Source organism: Mustelus asterias, chromosome 2 (genome assembly GCF_964213995.1).
Source record: "Mustelus asterias chromosome 2, sMusAst1.hap1.1, whole genome shotgun sequence".
In the NCBI taxonomy this organism is placed as follows: domain Eukaryota; kingdom Metazoa; phylum Chordata; class Chondrichthyes; order Carcharhiniformes; family Triakidae; genus Mustelus; species Mustelus asterias.
In genome coordinates this window covers 56,792,510-56,811,980 of record NC_135802.1, presented here as the reverse complement: position 1 = coordinate 56,811,980, position 19,471 = coordinate 56,792,510, and the positions used below count along the sequence as shown (strand labels likewise).

The window sequence follows — 19,471 nt, the reverse complement described above, 5'->3', positions numbered from 1 at the left end:
GCTGTTTAAAAAAGGAAGGAGACAAAAGGCGGGTAACTATAGGCCGGTCAGCTTAACGTCTGTAGTAGGGAAAATGCTGGAATCCATTATTAAAGAGGAGATAGCAGGGCATCTGGATAGAAATGGTTCGATCAATCAGATGCAGCATGGATTCATGAGGGGAAAGTCGTGCTTGACGAACATGTTGGATTTTTATGAAGATGTGACTAGGGCGGTTGATGGAGGAGAACCGGTGGATGCGGTGTTTTTGGATTTCCAAAAGGCGTTTGATAAGGTGCCCCATAAAAGGCTGCTGAAGAAGATTAGGGCACACGGAGTTGGGGGTAGTGTGTTAAAGTGGATTGGGGACTGGCTATCCGACAGGAAGCAAAGAGTCGGAATAAATGGGTGTTTTTCCGGTTGGAGGAAGGTAACTAGTGGCGTGCCGCAGGGATCGGTACTCGGGCCGCAACTGTTTACCATTTATATAGATGATCTGGAGGAGGGGACGGAGTGTAGGGTAACGAAGTTTGCAGACGACACAAAGATAAGTGGAAAAGTGAATCGTGTGGAGGACGGAGAAGATCTGCAGAGAGATTTGGACAGGCTGAGTGAGTGGGCGAGGATATGGCAAATGGAGTATAACGTTGAGAAATGCGAGGTTATACACTTTGGAGGAAATAATAACAAATGGGATTACTATCTCAATGGAAACAAACTAAAACATGCTACCGTGCAAAGGGACCTGGGGGTCCTTGTGCATGAGACGCAAAAGCCCAGTCTGCAGGTACAACAGGTGATCAAGAAGGCAAATGGGATGTTGGCCTATATTGCGAGGGGGATAGAATATAAAAGCAGAGATGTCTTGATGCACCTGTACAGGGCATTGGTGAGGCCGCAGCTGGAATACTGTGTGCAGTATTGGTCCCCTTATATGAGGAAGGATATATTGGCATTGGAGGGAGTGCAGAGAAGGTTCACCAGGTTGATACCGGAGATGAGGGGTTTGGATTATGAGGAGAGGCTGAGGAGATTGGGTTTGTACTCGTTGGAGTTTAGAAGGATGAGGGGGGATCTTATGGAGACTTATAAGATAATGCGGGGGCTGGATAGGGTGGAGGCGGAGAGATTCTTTCAACTTAGTAAGGAAGTTAAAACTAGAGGACACAGCCTCAAAATAAAGGGGGGTCGGTTTAAGACAGAGTTGAGGAGGAACTTCTTCTCCCAGAGGGTGGTGAATCTCTGGAATTCTCTGCCCACTGAGGTGGTGGAGGCTACCTCGCTGAATATGTTTAAAGCGCGGATGGATGGATTCCTGATCGGTAAGGGAATTAAGGGTTATGGGGATCAGGCGGGTAAGTGGTACTGATCCACGTCAGATCAGCCATGATCTTATTGAATGGCGGGGCAGGCTCGAGGGGCTAGATGGCCTACTCCTGCTCCTATTTCTTATGTTCTTATGTTCTTATGTTTTACTAAATATGTCATGCAAGGGAAACAGTTTAATTCAAATCTATGAATTAATTAGGGAAAGAGTTGAACCAGAAGTATAGCAGAAACATGACAAGATACAAGCATTTTAGATAAGGCATGGTCATGTATTACACAGAAATTACAATGCTTCCTTGTTTCCTTTGGGGATGGCAACAGTGACTTAATCTGTTGGGTCAGTTTAGCTCAGCTGGCTGGACAGCTGGATAGTGATGCAATATTAAGAGCATGAGTTCAATTCCCAAACAGGCTGTGGTTATTCATGAAGGCCTGCCTTCTCAACCTTGCCTGAAGTGTGGTGATCCTCAGGTTAAATTATCACCAGTAGGTTCTCCACCTCAAAGGAGAGAGTAGCCCATGGACATCTGGAACTGTGGTGACCTTATCTATTTTTTATTCTGTGGATATCTTCAATGCTTGACTAATGGAATTACATAGGTGTAGAATTGTCAGCTTCATCTTCGTGACCTGAAAAGAGTCCACTTTGTCTGTACAAAGGTAACGCAGTCCAGTAGGATACAGGTTTCATTGACAGACATCAGACTTTCTTCAATTGATAGACAAAATACTGCAGATGCTGGAATCTGATATAAAAACAGAAAATGCTGGAAAATCTCAGCAGGTCTGACAGCATCTGTAGAGAGAGAAGAGAGTAAATGTTTCAAGTCAGGATGACCCATCATTACAGCTGAAGACAAGGAAGTATAAATCTTGTCCTATTTTCCTTGTCTTCTGCTCTGATAAAAGGTCATCCTGACTTGAATCACTGGCTCTATTCTCTCTCCATAAATGCTGTCAGACCTGCTGAGATTTTCCAGCATTTTCTGTTTTTGTTTCCTCAATTGATGTTTAGGGTAAAGTGTGGTTTCCAAAAGCTAATATTCAATCTACTTGACTGACTGGTCAACATTGTCAATTGAAGATAGTTGTATTTTGGTGTAAATTGGTGCATTTATTTACCCAATAATTTTAAGACCAAGATAAATATTGGTGTTGATACATACTTGGATAGTAAAAAGACAATTTCAGATCATTTGTTCAGCCTAATACTACTTTTCTTTTGTAAACAGAATGGGAAGGATGGGTGGACTTTCTGTCCTTCTTGATCCTGAGCACAGAAAGACTCACAAAGTCAGCTATTGAAGCTTTTTCTTTTCATACACAATGCACAATACTAAGGAATGATGCTGGAGAAAGAACCAGGGATGCTAATTTTGACTATTATACATTGGGAAAATAATCCCTGCATTTGGTGATGATCTGGAAGTTAACATTTGCCAAAACTAAAATTGTGTTGATAAATATTGTCAGATCTCAAAATTTGCCCAAAATCTGTGAACCAACAACTCTAAACCAATATGTTCTTAGTTTAAACGGTGCAACTAATGTACCTGGTTAAAAAGTCAAAATGTAGCTAATATTAAGGAGTATATGTGGAGGACTAATGTAGTTCTAGCTGAACACCTTTTGAAAAGACATGCCTTGTTACTTCTCTGTGAACCTTTTTTTTCAATATTTCAGCATGGGACATTGTCATCGCCGGCTAGGCCAACATTTGCTACCCATCCCCAATTGCCCTTGAGAAGGTGGTAGTGAGCTACCACCTTGAATTGCTGCAGACCATCTGGTGCAGGTATACTCACAGTACTGTTGGTAAGAGAGTTGTAGGATTTTGAACCAGTCACAGTGAAGGAACGATGATGTAGTTTCAAGTCAGGTTGGTGCTTGACTTGGAGGGGAACTTGGAGGTGGTATTGTACCCATGCATCTGCTGCTCTTGTCCTTCTTGATAGTTGAAGTTGGGTTTGGAAGGTACTGTCGAACGAAGCTTAACAGGTTGATGTAATACATCTATATATGGTATACACTGTTGCCACTGCATATGATGGTGGTGGGAATAAAGATTTAAGGTGGTGGGTGAAGGAAAACACACATGCTTCTGTACTCTGGATAATGTCGAGCTTCTTGAGTGTTGTTGGGACCACATGTATTCAGGAAAGTGAAGAGTATTCCATCACACTTGTGACCTGTGCTTTGTAGATGATGGACAGACTTTGGGGAGTCAGGAAGTGGGTTACCTGACATAGAATTCCCAGCTTCTGACATGATCTTGCAGCCAAAGTATATATATGGTTTGCTCAGTTCAGCTTCTGGTAAATGGTGGCCCCCAAAAATGTCGATAGGGGTGATTCAGTGGTGGTAATGCCATTGAGATGGTTTTATTCCCTCTTGTTGGAGATGGTCATTGTGTTACTTATGATGTAACTTGCCACTTATCGACACAAGTCTGAGTGTTGTTCAGATCTTGTGACAGATGTAGAGTTGTAAATGGTACTGGACATTGCACAGTCATCAATGAACATCCCATTTCTGATGGTATGATAGAGGGAAAGTAATTGATGAAGCAGTTGAAGATGGTTGGACACTAGAAACTAGCATGAGGAAGTTGTCCTGGGGCTGAGATGATTAGTCTCCAACAACCCCAATCAGCTTCCTTTGTGCTCGGTATGACTCTCACCATTTGGAAAATTTTCCCTTTAAGTTCATTGACTTCAGTTTTGTGAGGGTCCCTTGATTTCACACTAAGTCAAATGCCACCTTGATGTCAAAGACAGTCATTCTCACCTCCACTTATTAATTATCCATAGTGCTTGGAAAGCATTTGAAGAATTATAGATAGTAATAGCTGCTAGAATGGCTTCCCTTTCATTTGCACTTAGAATGAAGTACCTTCTATAATTACAAAAAGTGTTTTTATTGTAACTTTAATAATTTTATAATTCTACATTTTAACAATAGTACTTTCAGTAAATAATAATGTTTTAAATAGATTAAATAGCTGTTCATAGTCAGTTAATTGTAATGTTAGAAAGGGTACCACCAGTTTCAAATTACATTCAAACTCAGTTATGCAAAGGAGCTATATTGTTCTTTGACCGTACTGCTCGATGGCAGGCATCCTTTTTGAAGAGGGGAGAGGAAATTGGATGGCGAATGCATATCATCATCCGAATCATAAAAAATGCTTTCCATTACACAATATTGAACAATATTTGTGATGGCTGACAAGAAGGCCAGGACCCAGGTGAAAATTTACTTGCAGTTTAAGGGTGGCAACATGACGATAATAAAAAAATGAAAATATAATAATATTTCTGCAAAACAAATAGATACCTTGAGTAATTAGTCCATTTGGACCAATCCACTGAAACTTTGGATCCACAAGACTTTGTGACAAGAGTTCCTTTGTTAAGCACTGAAGAGTCTGGCCTACAGAGTAAACGTGGAAGAAAACTGGAACTAGAAATAAAGCATTTCAGTAAGTTAAATTCCTGATTAGTTTATGGTATTCATGATATTAATAGTGAGAATAGTCTTTATAGACCTATTAAAAACTATATTCCATTTAAAACCCTTCATCACCAATTCATCAAAACATTATTACAGATTGAATATCCGTTATCCGAAACCCTTGAGACTTTCAGATAATTTTGGTTTTCGAATACCGTAAATATGCCTAGGCTACTTACATTACAAGGGCTGAAGTCTAAGCTAGCTATAGTCGAAAGCAAATAAAATGGCTAGAAAAGTAAGATGTACCACTGAATAATAAATACAGGGTACCTGACATAAGTTTTCATCCAAGGCACCATCTGTGATTCTACTTCGAGGAGAGGGTTCACAAGGTAAACCATGCAGACAAATAACTAGACTTCCCATGCTAAAGATTTAGTGTAGTCGGCGAGGTTTGTTTTGGCTCGGGTTGTGTCAGCTCAGGTCAGAGACCTTCCATGCTAAAGATAATGGGGTTAAAAAAGAACTGAGGTTTGGATGTGTTTGGTTTGGTTTTCATATTAACCGATAAAGGATACTTGTCCTGCAGTGCAATAGTGAAGGATATTTGAAATTTAGTTTTTATTTTCTGTTACTTACTGCTATTTACCTACACGGCAACAACAAATACACTTTAAGTATATTTCATTGGTTGCAAAGTATTTTAGAGGTATGCTGAAGATATGAAAAACTGTTACACTAATTCAAATTCTTTTTTTCTATCTTTCTTTAATTACATTTTAGTGTTTCATTAATTTGTGCTTCTTTGGTTCCTGGTGTTCACTTGCCACAAGTAAGAGTTTCACTTAGATAAAAGGGAGTTCAGTGATAAGGGGCCATAGATTTAAAGTGATCGGTAGAAGGATCGGAGGAGAGAGGAGGAAAGGATTTTTCACCCAGAGGGTGGTGAGGGTCTGGAACTCAATGCCTAAAGAGGCGTTAGAAGCAGAAAACCTCATCTCAATCAAAAAATGCTTGGATGCGCACTTGAGCTGCTGTAACTTGCAGGGCTATAAAACAAATGATGGAAAATGGGATTAGACTTTTGTCTCATACTTTTGGCTGGTGTAGACATGATGGGGCAAGTGGCCTCCTTTTGTGCTGCAAACCTTCTCCGATTCTACTTTCTATGATTCAACTCCAACCTGTCTTAAAGAATTCTTTCAAGCTGTGTCCCTTTGAGAAGTTAGCACATTAATCCCTTCTTCAAACTGATGCTGCATTTGAATTAAGTGAAACAAAGTTGTATTTGTTAGTCATAGTGCAGTATCAGTGGCAGATACAATAGAATCAATGGTTTCCCAAGACAAAGAAGTCCTGAGTAAAATAAATCAGTGAACTGCTCAATTAGCCACTAATCACAATGGATCGTTTTGAAAGAAAACCAATTGATTCATTAACTAATCATTAAATATCACTACCTTTAAATACCAACACTTGTTAGGAAAACAAAGTTGTTTTAAGGGATTTATATTCCTATTGGTTAAACATTGGGAATAAGGTATAGTTTGAAAGGTAAAACATATAGTTAGATTCATGCCGGACATAGGTGTTTATATGTGCAGGGGTTGATTTCAATTCCAACTGTGATTCTATTGTGCTTTTAGAGAGTTACAGTGTAAAGACTAAATAGGAGTAGCAGTCATTGCTTAGCAACTGGAGGCCTTATAAGGTAGAAAAATTTTTGAGTCATAGTCTTAGCTGGATATTTTGCAGTTAGGGACAGCTCACTGGGGAGTGAACAGCTCTCAACTCTGCCAGGAGATGCTGGACAGGACAAGGGAGTTACAAAGATGCAGGTTTCCTAAGGAACAAATTACAGTCCAGATAACCAAGGAATGGGGACAGGAAGAATGTCTTAAGATGACTGAAGTTAAGAGGACAGAGGCCAAAGTATTGTTCAGAAGAGTTCAAGGAATAGAAAACAAAGAATTAAAGAGACAATTGCAGTAAAAGTGTGACAGCAGACTTCAGAGGCAAGTCAAATGTCGGATGCCATTTTACTCGAGCCTGGGAATCGAGAGTTAAAGCAATTATGAACAGTTTGTGTAACAGTCAAGACAAAAGAGGTTGGTGCAAATCCTAGACTGGATTCATTGTTAAGAGTGGAGTAGAAGCTTTGTTTGAGTGTCATTTGGAAAACCTAGGCTGGATTTCGGAATTGCTAAGGGAAAGTATGATCATGAAAGAAGGTTTTCAAACATGTTTTTGGGAATGGAGTTAGGAAATTCTCATGCTGCAATCATCTGGGGGGATTTGGAGGAGACACTAACTTGGGTTCGTGTGCTTAAGAGGGACTTTTTGTTAATGAGACAATTGCAGCTTAACATGTACTTTGCAATCCATGTCAATATTAAAATTTATGTGTATGTGTTAAGCTAAGGGTGTGTAAAGGAATATTGTATAATAATCCAACTTTTCATGTTTAATAAATATTTTTCCTTTGTTGTTAAACTTATTAGCGATCCTGTGACTCTATTTTTCCTTGTTGTATTAAAAAGAAAAAGTATTGGTCGTTTAAGCCAGAGTTCCACTCTGGGGTCTTCCCGTTCAATTATAACACCAACCCAGATTGTAACACTATTTCAAAAAAAAGGAATGATTTTAATTAGCAATTACAGATTCTGAATGCACAATTAAAAAAAAACATATTGTTGGATCTGGGATTAAGTATGTTCAGGAGTTGAGAAATAATGAGGAAATAAGTAGATTAATAATTAAAAATACCATTCTAAACATTTTGGTGGGAACATGAAAATATTTTCAGGCATTGGCTTCTATATGAATTTGATGATTAATATTTACAAAATAAATTGCTGTGTTGACATCATATTCTTTTAATCGTAGGGAACACTATTTTAACCAGAGTCCTACAAGAACCATTCCTAAGATAGCATGGCTGCGATACATTGGCACAGTGGTCAGCACTGCTGCCTCACAGCACCAGGGACTCGGGTTTGATTCCAGCCTTGGGTCACTATGTCTGTGTGGAGTTTGCATGTTCTCTCCATGTCTGTGTGGGTTTCCTTCGGGTGCTCTGGTTTCTTTCCACAGTCTAAAGATGTGCAGGTTAGATGGACTAACCATGCTAAATTGCCCATTAGTGCCCAAAGATGTGTAGGTTAGGCAAATTAGCGGATAAATGTGCAGGGGCACAGGGCAGGCTCTCTGTTACAGAGTCGGTGCAGACTCGATGGGTTTAATGGCCTCCTTCTGCACTGCAGGGATTCTATGATTCTATGAAAAAATAGCAAATATTATGACTTGCTCTTTCAATGCTTTGGTAAAACTGTGTGGTTAACTTCAGCATTATCTTGATTATGCAAGTTTACCTTACCAATTTCTCCATCTGTACCAATGACTTGATCTGTAATGGGTCTTGAGGTACTTTGTGATGTATCTGGTAAACTGGCGAGCATTCCCTGTATAATACTGTCATCATCCCTCCTTAATCTTGAAGTTATTTTATGTAAGTGCCATTCAGAATTTTTCTTATAGAGATTACCATCTAAATCAGAATTTATGGATAGCACGAATGATTAATTTAGCAATATCTTAATTTTAAAAAATGAATACTAAATACAGCAATCACATTGGAACACAAATCTATAATACAGAAAATATCAGTCACCTAACTCATTAAATAATAATCTAGACATTTAGTGGTTTAAGGCATGTTATTTCCTTAGAAGTGGCTTATGATATCATCAGGTGATAAATGCCAGGCTGCCCAAATATCAAAGAGAAACTTGAACAAGCTGTCAGGGTGGCATGGGGGCACAGTGGTTAGCTCTGCTGCCTCAGTGGCAGGGAACCATGTTTGATTCCTGGCTTGAGTCACTGTCTGTGCGTAGTTTACATGTTCTCCCTGTGTCTGCGTGGGTTTCCTTCGGGTGCTCCGGCTTCCTCCCACAGTCTAAAGATGTGCGGGTTATGTGGATTGGCCATGCTAAATTGCCGCTTAGTTTAAGAGGGATTAGAAGGGTAAATACGTGGGGTCGTGGGATAGGGCCCTGGTGGGACTGTTGTCCTTGCAGGCTCGATAGGCCCAAAGGCCTCCTCCTGCATGAGGGATTCTATGAAACAACCATTTGCAACTGGCCAGGCTGCCCAAATATCAAAGAGAAACTTGAACAAGCTGTAATAAATGTAAACATTTATTTAAAAAAAAGAAAAAATGAAACTTCAAGACACAAGATTACATTACATTGTTAACAGGACTTCTACAAGCATTTACTAAAACAATTTCTGCTTAATTAACTCAGAGCTAAACAGCCCTCATAGAATTTAATCTATAAAGATTCCAGTAATATTACCATATCTGTTGTTGCTATAGGGGAAATTTTACGCAGTATCATCTGATACTGAGAAGCTAAAACTTGTCTCAAAATCTTGCAGCCACAAACACATTTCTCTGAGGGTGGTGACAGTTGTTTTTTCACAGGGCTGTTTCCAGCACGCACAGCTTTGGGATATCATAACCACACCCTCCAACATACTTTTCAATATCTCTTTAACTATATTTTTTCTTTTTTCACCTTCAACTCTATTGTTTTACATTCCTTTTGAAGTTCCCGTTCTCAAAATTTACAGGTCTTTCATGGTATTTTTTATGGTCACTACTTTTGGGTAAACATAAACCTAATGCTTTGCTTTATTTTATTTACGATCTCCTCCAATTGTACATGTTCCTTTTGAAATTCAGTAGTTAACTTTGTGCTACTTCCCGAGTCAGAGCTGGCACTCCCAGGTCAAAGGCTGGTCAATGAAAACAAACTGACAGGCTGTGAGGAAAGTGTAGTGAAGTAAGACTAACTGGTTAGCTCCTTTTGAAGAGCTGGAACAGGCATGATGGACCAAATAACCTTCTTCTGTGATATACATTTTATGAAGAGTCCAATGGAATAGTGCAAGGTGCACGGATTCTTAAGAGAACAACAAAATAATTTTGATGTCAGTGAAGAGACACCAGGACAGTTGATGCTTTATTCACAAGAAAAGTTTGAAAAAGTAACTTTAAAAAGGGCAGTTGCCCATCAATTTTAAAGATGTCTTCTCACTAGTTTGAACATACAATGCAATAAGTGAAAAGTTGAGGTAGAGAGGGATTAATTACATTAGGTGCTCATACACCAGTTTACAAAATTTACTATGCAGCTAACTTGGACAGTTCAGTGCCTAACTTTAATACATTTATTGTACTGATACAGCTAAAAGCCTCATTGCGTTAACTTAAAAACTGCAGCATAATTAGTTCATTTGTCTCTTATTTAAATTTACATTTACCTAAAAGGCGTGAAGATATGTGAAGTCCTCAAGAAGGCAAGAGCATTCACTGACCTCAAAGTCATGGAAGAGGTGAAGCTCACCAGATGCATGACCCTTATTATACAGTTGTGAAACTGAACGTGCTAAGTTCTTGCTGGTGAGGAACTTAATTTGGAGGAGGACTTAATTCCAGCGAGGTGGCCTTTTCATGAACACGTGTGAGATGTTAATGCTTGATCATTCACCTTGTATTGTGTGGTAAGTATAAGCTGGATTTGACCTATAGATTTATTTAATTTGGATGTTGTTTGGGAATGGTAAAGTCTTAAGGAGTTCTGGGATCGCAGGTATATATTTTGGAACAAGGGGTAAATTCTATAAACGGTGTGTGTGTTTAGTAATTCAAATATTTAATTGTCAGAGTATTATAGTTCTGTGTATTTGTCTTTAATTTAATAAATAGCCTTTAGCAATTGTTACACGATGACTGGGCTGGTTACTCTAATTGGGGGTTTCATATGACTCCTCACATAATTCCAAAGACAAGTTGAGACACCCACGCAGTTCGTGACACTCGTCAAAGGTCACTCTGAAGCACCATCACCAGATTCATGTAGACCTCCAAGGCAGGTAGTGGATTGTCACATGGTGTCTCACATGTGACGAGCAAGCAAGAGCAAATGACAGAAGCAGAGAGTCTCTTGTCAGAGGGCACAGAACGTTCTACATTCTGCTCAGTTGGGTGCAGATACTGAGCCTTGGGAGTCCTTGACATACAAAATAACTCTGGAACAGCAGCAGAAAATATGAAGCCCTGTCAGCCTTTCTAGCTGCAATGTTCATAATTGGAGAGAAATATGAGGAGTTCATCTCTAACTTGAGTGCCATGATGTGCCCATGGAAAGAATGATCAGCTGCATTGAACATGGCAACCAACTGAGTATTGCTGGTATAATGCTTCACTGATGTGCAGCAAAGTTCACTTCAACTCATTGCACGAAGGAACCAAATAGGTTACAAGGGGAAAGTTGGGACATGGAAGTGCGGACTCTTTCATTTCAACCCCCCACCCAGTTAGCTTGCACCCGTGGTGCTTCCTGTCCTGATAGTGGAGTTGGCTCCTGCACAGGCGCAGGCAGGACAATCTTTGGCAGGCCTCTCACAGGCTCCAAAACCCAGACAACTTTGGCCAAGAGCATCTAAATAGTCAGAGGAGGGATACAAGCAGCCTGCCTGCAGCTCTGCTGAAGTCACAGGGTTTACAGCATATAGTAGTAGAAAAAGGAGTGAGGAATATAGTTGTACATAGTAATACCCTTGAGAGTTTAACTGTGATAGATTGTTCATTTTTTTGTTTCATTTTTAACGTACAATTAAAATGATTTGTTTTCTCCATTTTCCTCATTGCTCATTTTTAAGTGCGAACTGGCAGATTGCCTTCTTTCTCATGAAAAGATGCCAGGACAAGAGTTAAACACAAGCAATTGTCTGTCAAAAGGATGAATTGTTGAATATTGATCTGTTTTGTGTGGAGGATTGGAGGGCCAGGTATGTACAGAATTTGGCTACCAGGTAGCTGCACAGTTTCACTCTAACTGCATTGTAGAGTGGCACATCACATTCCACTGCTCCTTTTTCAAAGACAGTAAGAAGTCTCACAACACCAGGTTAAAGTCCAACAGGTTTATTTGGGAGCATAAGCCACTAGCTTTCAGAGCGCTGCTCCTTCATCAGGTGAGTGGGAGTTCTGTTCACAAACAGGGCATATAAAGACACAAACTCAATTCTGTTCCAAAAGCTAGTGGCTTTTGCTACCAAATAAACCTGTTGGACTTTAACCTGGTGTTGTGAGACTTCTTACTGTGTTTACCCCAGTCCAACGCTGGCATCTCCACATCATGGCTACCTTTTTCAAAGAGGCATGCATTCCAGACTATCCTCTTCCTGAAACTCCAGTGAACGCTGCTGTGGTATATTGTGCAATAGCTGCCGGGCACCTAACGCGAACATTCTGATTACTTGTTTGATAACAGCTCTAGTGGTTAGATGGCTTTGATATCTCTTCTCAGCTTGGATGTCATCATCCCTGTCTTCAGTGGGTAGTCCTCATCTTCAAGAAACCATCCATTAATTCTGCTTTCAATGTATGATTCTATGATATATAACTGCAGATGGTCTAAACATCCACCTGTTCATAGCCAGGTCATTCTTTCACTGTTATCCAATCCTTGTGCCTTTCTTCTTTCGGATAAGCGAGAACTCTTACCTGGCCAGGTGCAGGAACAAACTATGGAAGAAGAAAAAGTGACTGACAAAGAAGAAACACCATCACTTTCTGTCCATTGCAGGCACCAGCTCAGATACTGACACTGAATATACTTCAGAGGGTAGCTTAGAGGTGGGATCTGCTTTGGTAAGACATTGGGCATAACTGGGTTGCAGTTAGGGTAGGAGTCAAGGATAGCAATGGTGCCAGCTCAATGCATTGTGGGGTCACATGCAAGTTGTGTTGCAGAGGCTTCAGATGAGGACATTGATATGATGGAACAGAAAGCAGCTGATGAATATGTACACAGAATGCACATCATCAACACCCTGTGGGTCACCATAAATCAGAAACTTATCTGAACCAGCTTCTCAATCCATCGAATCGACCATACAGCGGCATCAGGCAAGGCTAAAGGAGGTGGGGTCTGCTTCCCAATCAACACCACGTGGTGCCTCGACGTAGCAACACTGGCAACTTTCTGCTCCCCAGACCTAGAATACCCGACACTAAAATGTCGCCCCTACTATCTTCCACAGGAGTTCACCTCCGTTATCCTAATGGTAGTTTACATCCCACCCCAGGCGGATGTGAACATAAGAACATAAGAACATAAGAAATAGGAGCAGGAGTAGGCCATCTAGCCCCTCGAGCCTGCCCCGCCATTCAATAAGATCATGGCTGATCTGACGTGGATCAGTACCACTTACCCGCCTGATCCGCATAACCTTAATTCCCTTACCAATCAGGAATCCATCCATCCGCGCTTTAAACATATTCAGCGAGGTAGCCTCCACCACCTCAGTGGGCAGAGAATTCCAGAGATTCACCACCCTCTGGGAGAAGAAGTTCCTCCTCAACTCTGTCTTAAACCGACCCCCCTTTATTTTGAGGCTGTGTCCTCTAGTTTTAACTTCCTTACTAAGTGGAAAGAATCTCTCCGCCTCCACCCTATCCAGCCCCCGCATTATCTTATAAGTCTCCATAAGATCCCCCCTCATCCTTCTAAACTCCAACGAGTACAAACCCAATCTCCTCAGCCTCTCCTCATAATCCAAACCCCTCATCTCCGGTATCAACCTGGTGAACCTTCTCTGCACTCCCTCCAATGCCAATATATCCTTCCTCATATAAGGGGACCAATACTGCACACAGTATTCCAGCTGCGGCCTCACCAATGCCCTGTACAGGTGCATTAAGACATCCCTGCTTTTATATTCTATCCCCCTCGCGATATAGGCCAACATCCCATTTGCCTTCTTGATCACCTGTTGTACCTGCAGACTGGGCTTTTGCGTCTCATGCACAAGGACCCCCAGGTCCCTTTGCACGGTAGCATGTTTTAATTTGTTTCCATTGAGAAAGTAATCCCATTTGTTATTATTTCCTCCAAAGTGTATAACCTCGCATTTCTCAACGTTATACTCCATTTGCCATATCCTCGCCCACTCACTCAGCCTGTCCAAATCTCTCTGCAGATCTTCTCCGTCCTCCACATGATTCACTTTTCCACTTATCTTTGTGTCGTCTGCAAACTTCGTTACCCTACACTCCGTCCCCTCCTCCAGATCATCTATATAAATGGTAAACAGTTGCGGCCCGAGTACCGATCCCTGCGGCACGCCACTAGTTACCTTCCTCCAACCGGAAAAACACCCATTTATTCCGACTCTTTGCTTCCTGTTGGATAGCCAGTCCCCAATCCACTTTAACACACTACCCCCAACTCCGTGTGCCCTAATCTTCTTCAGCAGCCTTTTATGGGGCACCTTATCAAACGCCTTTTGGAAATCCAAAAACACCGCATCCACCGGTTCTCCTCCATCAACCGCCCTAGTCACATCTTCATAAAAATCCAACATGTTCGTCAAGCACGACTTTCCCCTCATGAATCCATGCTGCGTCTGATTGATCGAACCATTTCTATCCAGATGCCCTGCTATCTCCTCTTTAATAATGGATTCCAGCATTTTCCCTACTACAGACGTTAAGCTGACCGGCCTATAGTTACCCGCCTTTTGTCTCCTTCCTTTTTTAAACAGCGGCGTAACATTTGCCGTTTTCCAATCAACCGGCACTACCCCAGAATGCAACGAGTTTTGATAAATAATCACTAACGCATCCACTATTACCTCTTACATTTCTTTCAATACCCTGGGATGCATTCCATCCGGACCCGGGGACTTGTCCACCTTCAGTCCCATTAGTCTACCCAGCACTGCCTCTCTGGTAACATTAATTGTATTAAGTATTTCTCCTGCTGCCAACCCTCTATCGTTAATATTTGGCAAACTATTTGTGTCCTCCACCATGAAGACCGACACAAAAAACTTATTTAAAGACTCAGCCATATCCTCATTTCCCACTATTAACTCCAGCGTGAAGATCGCGCTGGATGAAATATACACCACTACGAATAGCCTTGAGATGAAACATCCCGAGGCCTTGTTCATCGTGGCCAGGGACTTCAATCAGGCCAAGCTCAAGAGCGTACTATCATATGTCTCCTGTTCCACCAAAGGCCCAAACATCCTAGACCACTGCTACACAAATATCAAACATGCCTACCACTCTATCACCCGCCCACACTTTGGCAAATCAGACCACAAGGCTACGCTCCTGCTCCCAGATTACAAGCAAAAACTGAAGTGGGAGAATCCATCAAAGAGAGTCGTGCAATGTTGGCCTGAGGAGTCGGATGATCTCCTACGGGGCTGCTTGGAGTCAGTGGACTGATCAGTATTTAAAAACTCTGTGACCAGCCTGAACGAGTACGCCTCTACAGTAACTGACTTCATTAGTAAGTGCGTAGAAGACTGTGTGCCAAAGAAGCAAATTCGAGTGTTCCCCAACCGGAAACCATGGGTGAACAGGGATATCCACTGCTTGCTGAAGTCCAGGTCTCAGGCTTTCAAGTCAGGCAACACTGGCGTATACAAGAAAGACCGTAAGAAGTCTCACAACACCAGGTTAAAGTCCAACAGGTTTATTTGGTAGCAAATACCATAAGCTTTCGGAGCAATGCTCCTTCGTCAGATGGAGTGGTCTCTGTTCTCAAACAGGGCACAGACACAGAAATCAAATTACAGAATACTGATTAGAATGCAAATCTCTACAGCCAGCCAGGTCTTAAATGTACAATGTGGGTGGAGGGAGCATTCAACACAGGTTAAAGAGATGTGTATTGTCTCCAGACAGTACAGCTTGTGAAATTCTGCACGTCCAGGAGGCAAGCTGTGGGGGTTACTGATAATGTGACATAAATCCAACATCCCGGTTTAGACCGTCCTCATGTGTGCCGGCATCTCCACATCGTATACAAGAAAGCCAGATACGATCTAAGGAGATCCATCAAAGATGCCAAAAGACAATACCGGACCAAGCTAGAGTCCCAGGCTAGCCACACCAACCCCCGCCAACTATGGCAAGGTCTGCAAGACATAACAGGCTACAAGATGAAGGCATGTAAAATCGCCAGCTCCAACACAACCCTCCCTGATGAGCTCAATGCATTCTACGCCCGTTTTGAGCAAGAGGTCAGCGAGAGCATGCCCTCCACCCTGGATGAATCTGTATCTGGGGTCACCATTGCAGCTGTCAGAGTAGCTTTCTTGAAGGTCAACCCACAGAAAGCAACTGGCCTGGATGGGGTACCCAAACGTGCACTCAGATCCTGTGCGGACAGCTGGTGGGGGTATTCGCAGACATCTTCAACTTCTCTTTACAACAATCTGAGGTCTTTATCTGCTTCAAGAAGACGACCATTATCCCGGTGCCTAAGAAAAATCAAGCAGCGTGCCTTAATGACTATCGACAGGTGGCTCTGACATCCATCATTATGAAGTGCTTCGAAAGGTTAGTCATGGCACGAATCAATTCCAGCTTCCCGGATTACCTGGATCCACTACAGTTTGCCTACCACCACAACAGGTCCACAGCAAACACCATTTCCCTGGCCCTGCATTCAACGCTGGAACACCTAGTTAACAAGCACACCTATGTCAGACTCCTATTTATTGACTACAGCTCAGCCTTCAACACTATTATTCCCACAAAACACATCTCCAAACTCCATGGCCTGGGCCTCGGCACCTCCCTCTGCGACTGGATCCTGAACTTCCTAACTCATAGACCACAACATCTCCTCCATGATCATCTTCAACACTGGTGCCCCACAAGGCTGTGTTCTCAGCCCCCTACTATACTCCTCATACACCTATGACTGTGCGGCCAAATTCCCCTCCAATTGGATTTTCAAGTTTGCTGACGATACCACTGTAGTGGGTCAGATCTCAAGTAATGACGAGACAGAGTACAGGAATGAGATAGAGAATCTGGTGAACTGTTACGGCAACAATAACCTCTCCCTCAATGTTAACAAAATGAAGGAGATTGTCATCGACTTCAGGAAGTGTAAAGGAGAACATGACAAGAGTATTGATTCTCATCCCCAGCATTTATTTCAATCTCTTTCTGGATCTGATGGGTCCCATTGTAGTTCGGTCGGACCCTCAAGGATAGTCTCAGACATTACCTCTCCATTCCTTAGCCAGGTCAATGGGGACAAAGTAGAAAGGCTTGAGAGCTTCAAGTTTTTAGGTGTCCAGATCACCAACAACCTGTCCTGGTCCCCCCATGCCGACACTATAGTTAAGAGAGCCCACCAGCGCCTCTACTTTCTCAGAAGACTAAGGAAATTTGGCATGTCAACTACGACTCTCTCCAACTTTTACAGATGCACCATAGAAAGCATTCTTTCTGGTTGTATCACAGCTTGGTATGGCTCCTGCTCTGCCTAAGACCGCAAGGAACTACAAAAGATTGTGAATGTAGCCCAATCCATCACGCAAACCAGCCTCCCATCCATTGACTCTGTCTACAGTTCCCACTATCTACACTTTGCCTCGGCAAAGCAGCCAGCATAATTAAGGACTCCACGCAACCCGGACATTTTCTCTTCGACCTTCTTCCTTTGCGAAAAATATACAAAAGCCTGAGGTCACGTACCAACCGACTCAAGAACAGCTTCTTCCCTGCTGCTGTCAGACTTTTGAATGGACCTACCTTGCATTAAGTTAATCGTTCTCTACACCCTAGCTATGACTGTAACACTACATTCTACACTCTCTCGTTTCCTTCTCTATGAATGGTATGCTTTGTCTGTATAGTACGCAAGAAACAATACTTTTCACTGTATGTTAATACATGTGACAATAATAAATCAAATCAAACATAAATACCTAAGCCAAAAGAGCAGGTCAGAGGCTGGATATTCAACAGTGAGTAACACACATCCTGACGAAAGATCACCTAGACTCGAAACGTTGGCTCTATTCTTTCTCCACAGATGTTGTCAGACCTGCTGAATTTTCCAGCATTTTCAGTTTTTGTTTCACCTCCTGACTTGACTGATACTCCTCCATCCACATTTACTCCCTCCACTATGGGTGCACAGCAGCAGCAGTGTGTGTATGATCTACAAAATACACAGCAGCAACTTGCCAGGGCTCCTTCAACATCACTTTCCAAACCTACAAACTCTACTGGCTAGATGAACAAGAAGCTGGTGCATGGGGAGACTACCACATGCCACCTTTCAATTCAGCCACCATCCTGACTTGGAAATATTGATGTTCCTTCATTATTACTAGGTCAAAACACTGGAACTCCCTCAGTGATGGCTGAGAGTGACAATAAGAGGTCCCCAAAAAATTTTAAGATTTGTTTCCTCTCACAAAAATGTAATTTGTTCAGGAGTTTGGTACCTTCAGGCACAATGTTTGTCAATTCTCCTTTTAAGAAATATTTAAACAAATCACTGAAATGTAATTTTGGTGAAGACTTTTCAAACAGAAGAAATTGATGCCCAACAATTTAATCAGCTTTGGTGATTAAATACTAATGACCCTTCAGGCATTATTTCAGATAACTGTTTTCACAAGTTCCGCTCAGTTTCACAAAACTGTCCTCATAGAATTACATCGAACTTGTCAGCATTTAAGGCCCACTTTTATGTCAGTACAAAGGCAAAATGCAGTGGATTGGAAATCTGATTTGAAAGCAGAAAATGCTGGAAATCAGCAAGTTTAACTGGGATGAAGTAGAAAGAGTTGAGAGCTTCAAGTTTTTAGGTGTCCAGATTACCAACAACCTGTTTTAAGAAAGCCCACCAATGCCTCGACTTTCTCAGAAGATTAAGGAAATTTGGCCTGTTAGCTACAACTCTCACCAACATTCACAGATGCACCATAGAAAGCATTCTTTCTGGTTGTATCACAGCTTGGTATGGCTCCTGCTCTGCGCAAGACCGCAAGAAACTATAAAAGGTCGTGAATGTAGCCCAATCCATCACGCAATCCAGCCATTGACTCTGTCTACACTTCCTACTGCCTTGGCAAAGCAGCCAGCATAATTAAGAACCCCACAGACCCCGGACATTCTCTCTTCGACCTTCTTCTGTCGGGAAAAAAGATACAAAAGTCTGAGGTCACGTATCAACCGACACAAGAACAGCTTCTTCCCTGCTCCCATCAGACTTTTGAATGGACCTATCTTGCATTAAGTTGATCTTTCTCTCCACCCTAGCTATGACTGTAACACTACATTCTGCACTCTCTTATTTGACCAATGAGCGGCACAAGTTTGGAGGGCCAAAGGGCCTGTTTCCTGTGCTGTACTGTTCTTTGTTTCCTTCTCTATGAACGGTATGCTTTGTCTGTATAGGACGCAAGAAACAATACTTTTCACCGTATGCTAATACACGTGACAATAATAAATCAAATCAAATCAAAAGTTTAAGCTCTCTGCAAGAGTTTCCTTCCACTTTCTAATTCATGCATTTTGTCCTTTTCAACACCTCCTGTCCCAAATCGCCGGGGGGTGGGGGGATACCACACAGTCGCACAATGCTGAAAAGGTTAACATGCTGAAATGTACAACTTACCTGAGGCTTGCGAAGAGAGGGACACGTACGCGAGCGCAGCAACTATTAGCACAACCACTAGCACATGTTTGATAACTTTTTGACCGGTCACGTTGTGTGACTTTGTGAAGTGAAGGTTTGTTATAACTTTGAGCCGCTCCCACATTTTTCCAGCTGGGTCTGTCGCTTCATCCCGCCTCGCCCTGGCCTTG

At 42.0% G+C, this 19,471-nt stretch overlaps 1 protein-coding gene across 3 annotated transcripts in view; it reads right to left on the bottom strand.

The window, feature by feature from the left end:
- LOC144508049 (zona pellucida-binding protein 2-like) overlaps window positions 1-19,471 on the bottom strand; it is a 73,941-nt gene extending 54,470 nt beyond the window's left edge. The window contains exons 1-2 of one of the 3 annotated variants that reach the window (XM_078235805.1): window positions 19,281-19,471; window positions 4,645-4,770 (exon numbers count right to left, since the gene is read on the bottom strand). In XM_078235805.1, the coding sequence (XP_078091931.1) occupies window positions 4,645-4,770; window positions 19,281-19,425 (271 nt within the window). In that variant the 5' untranslated portion in view covers window positions 19,426-19,471. Of the gene's footprint in view, window positions 1-4,644; window positions 4,771-8,140; window positions 8,307-19,280 lie in introns of those variants that run through there. The other 2 variants (XM_078235815.1, XM_078235824.1) reach the window with 2 other exon arrangements.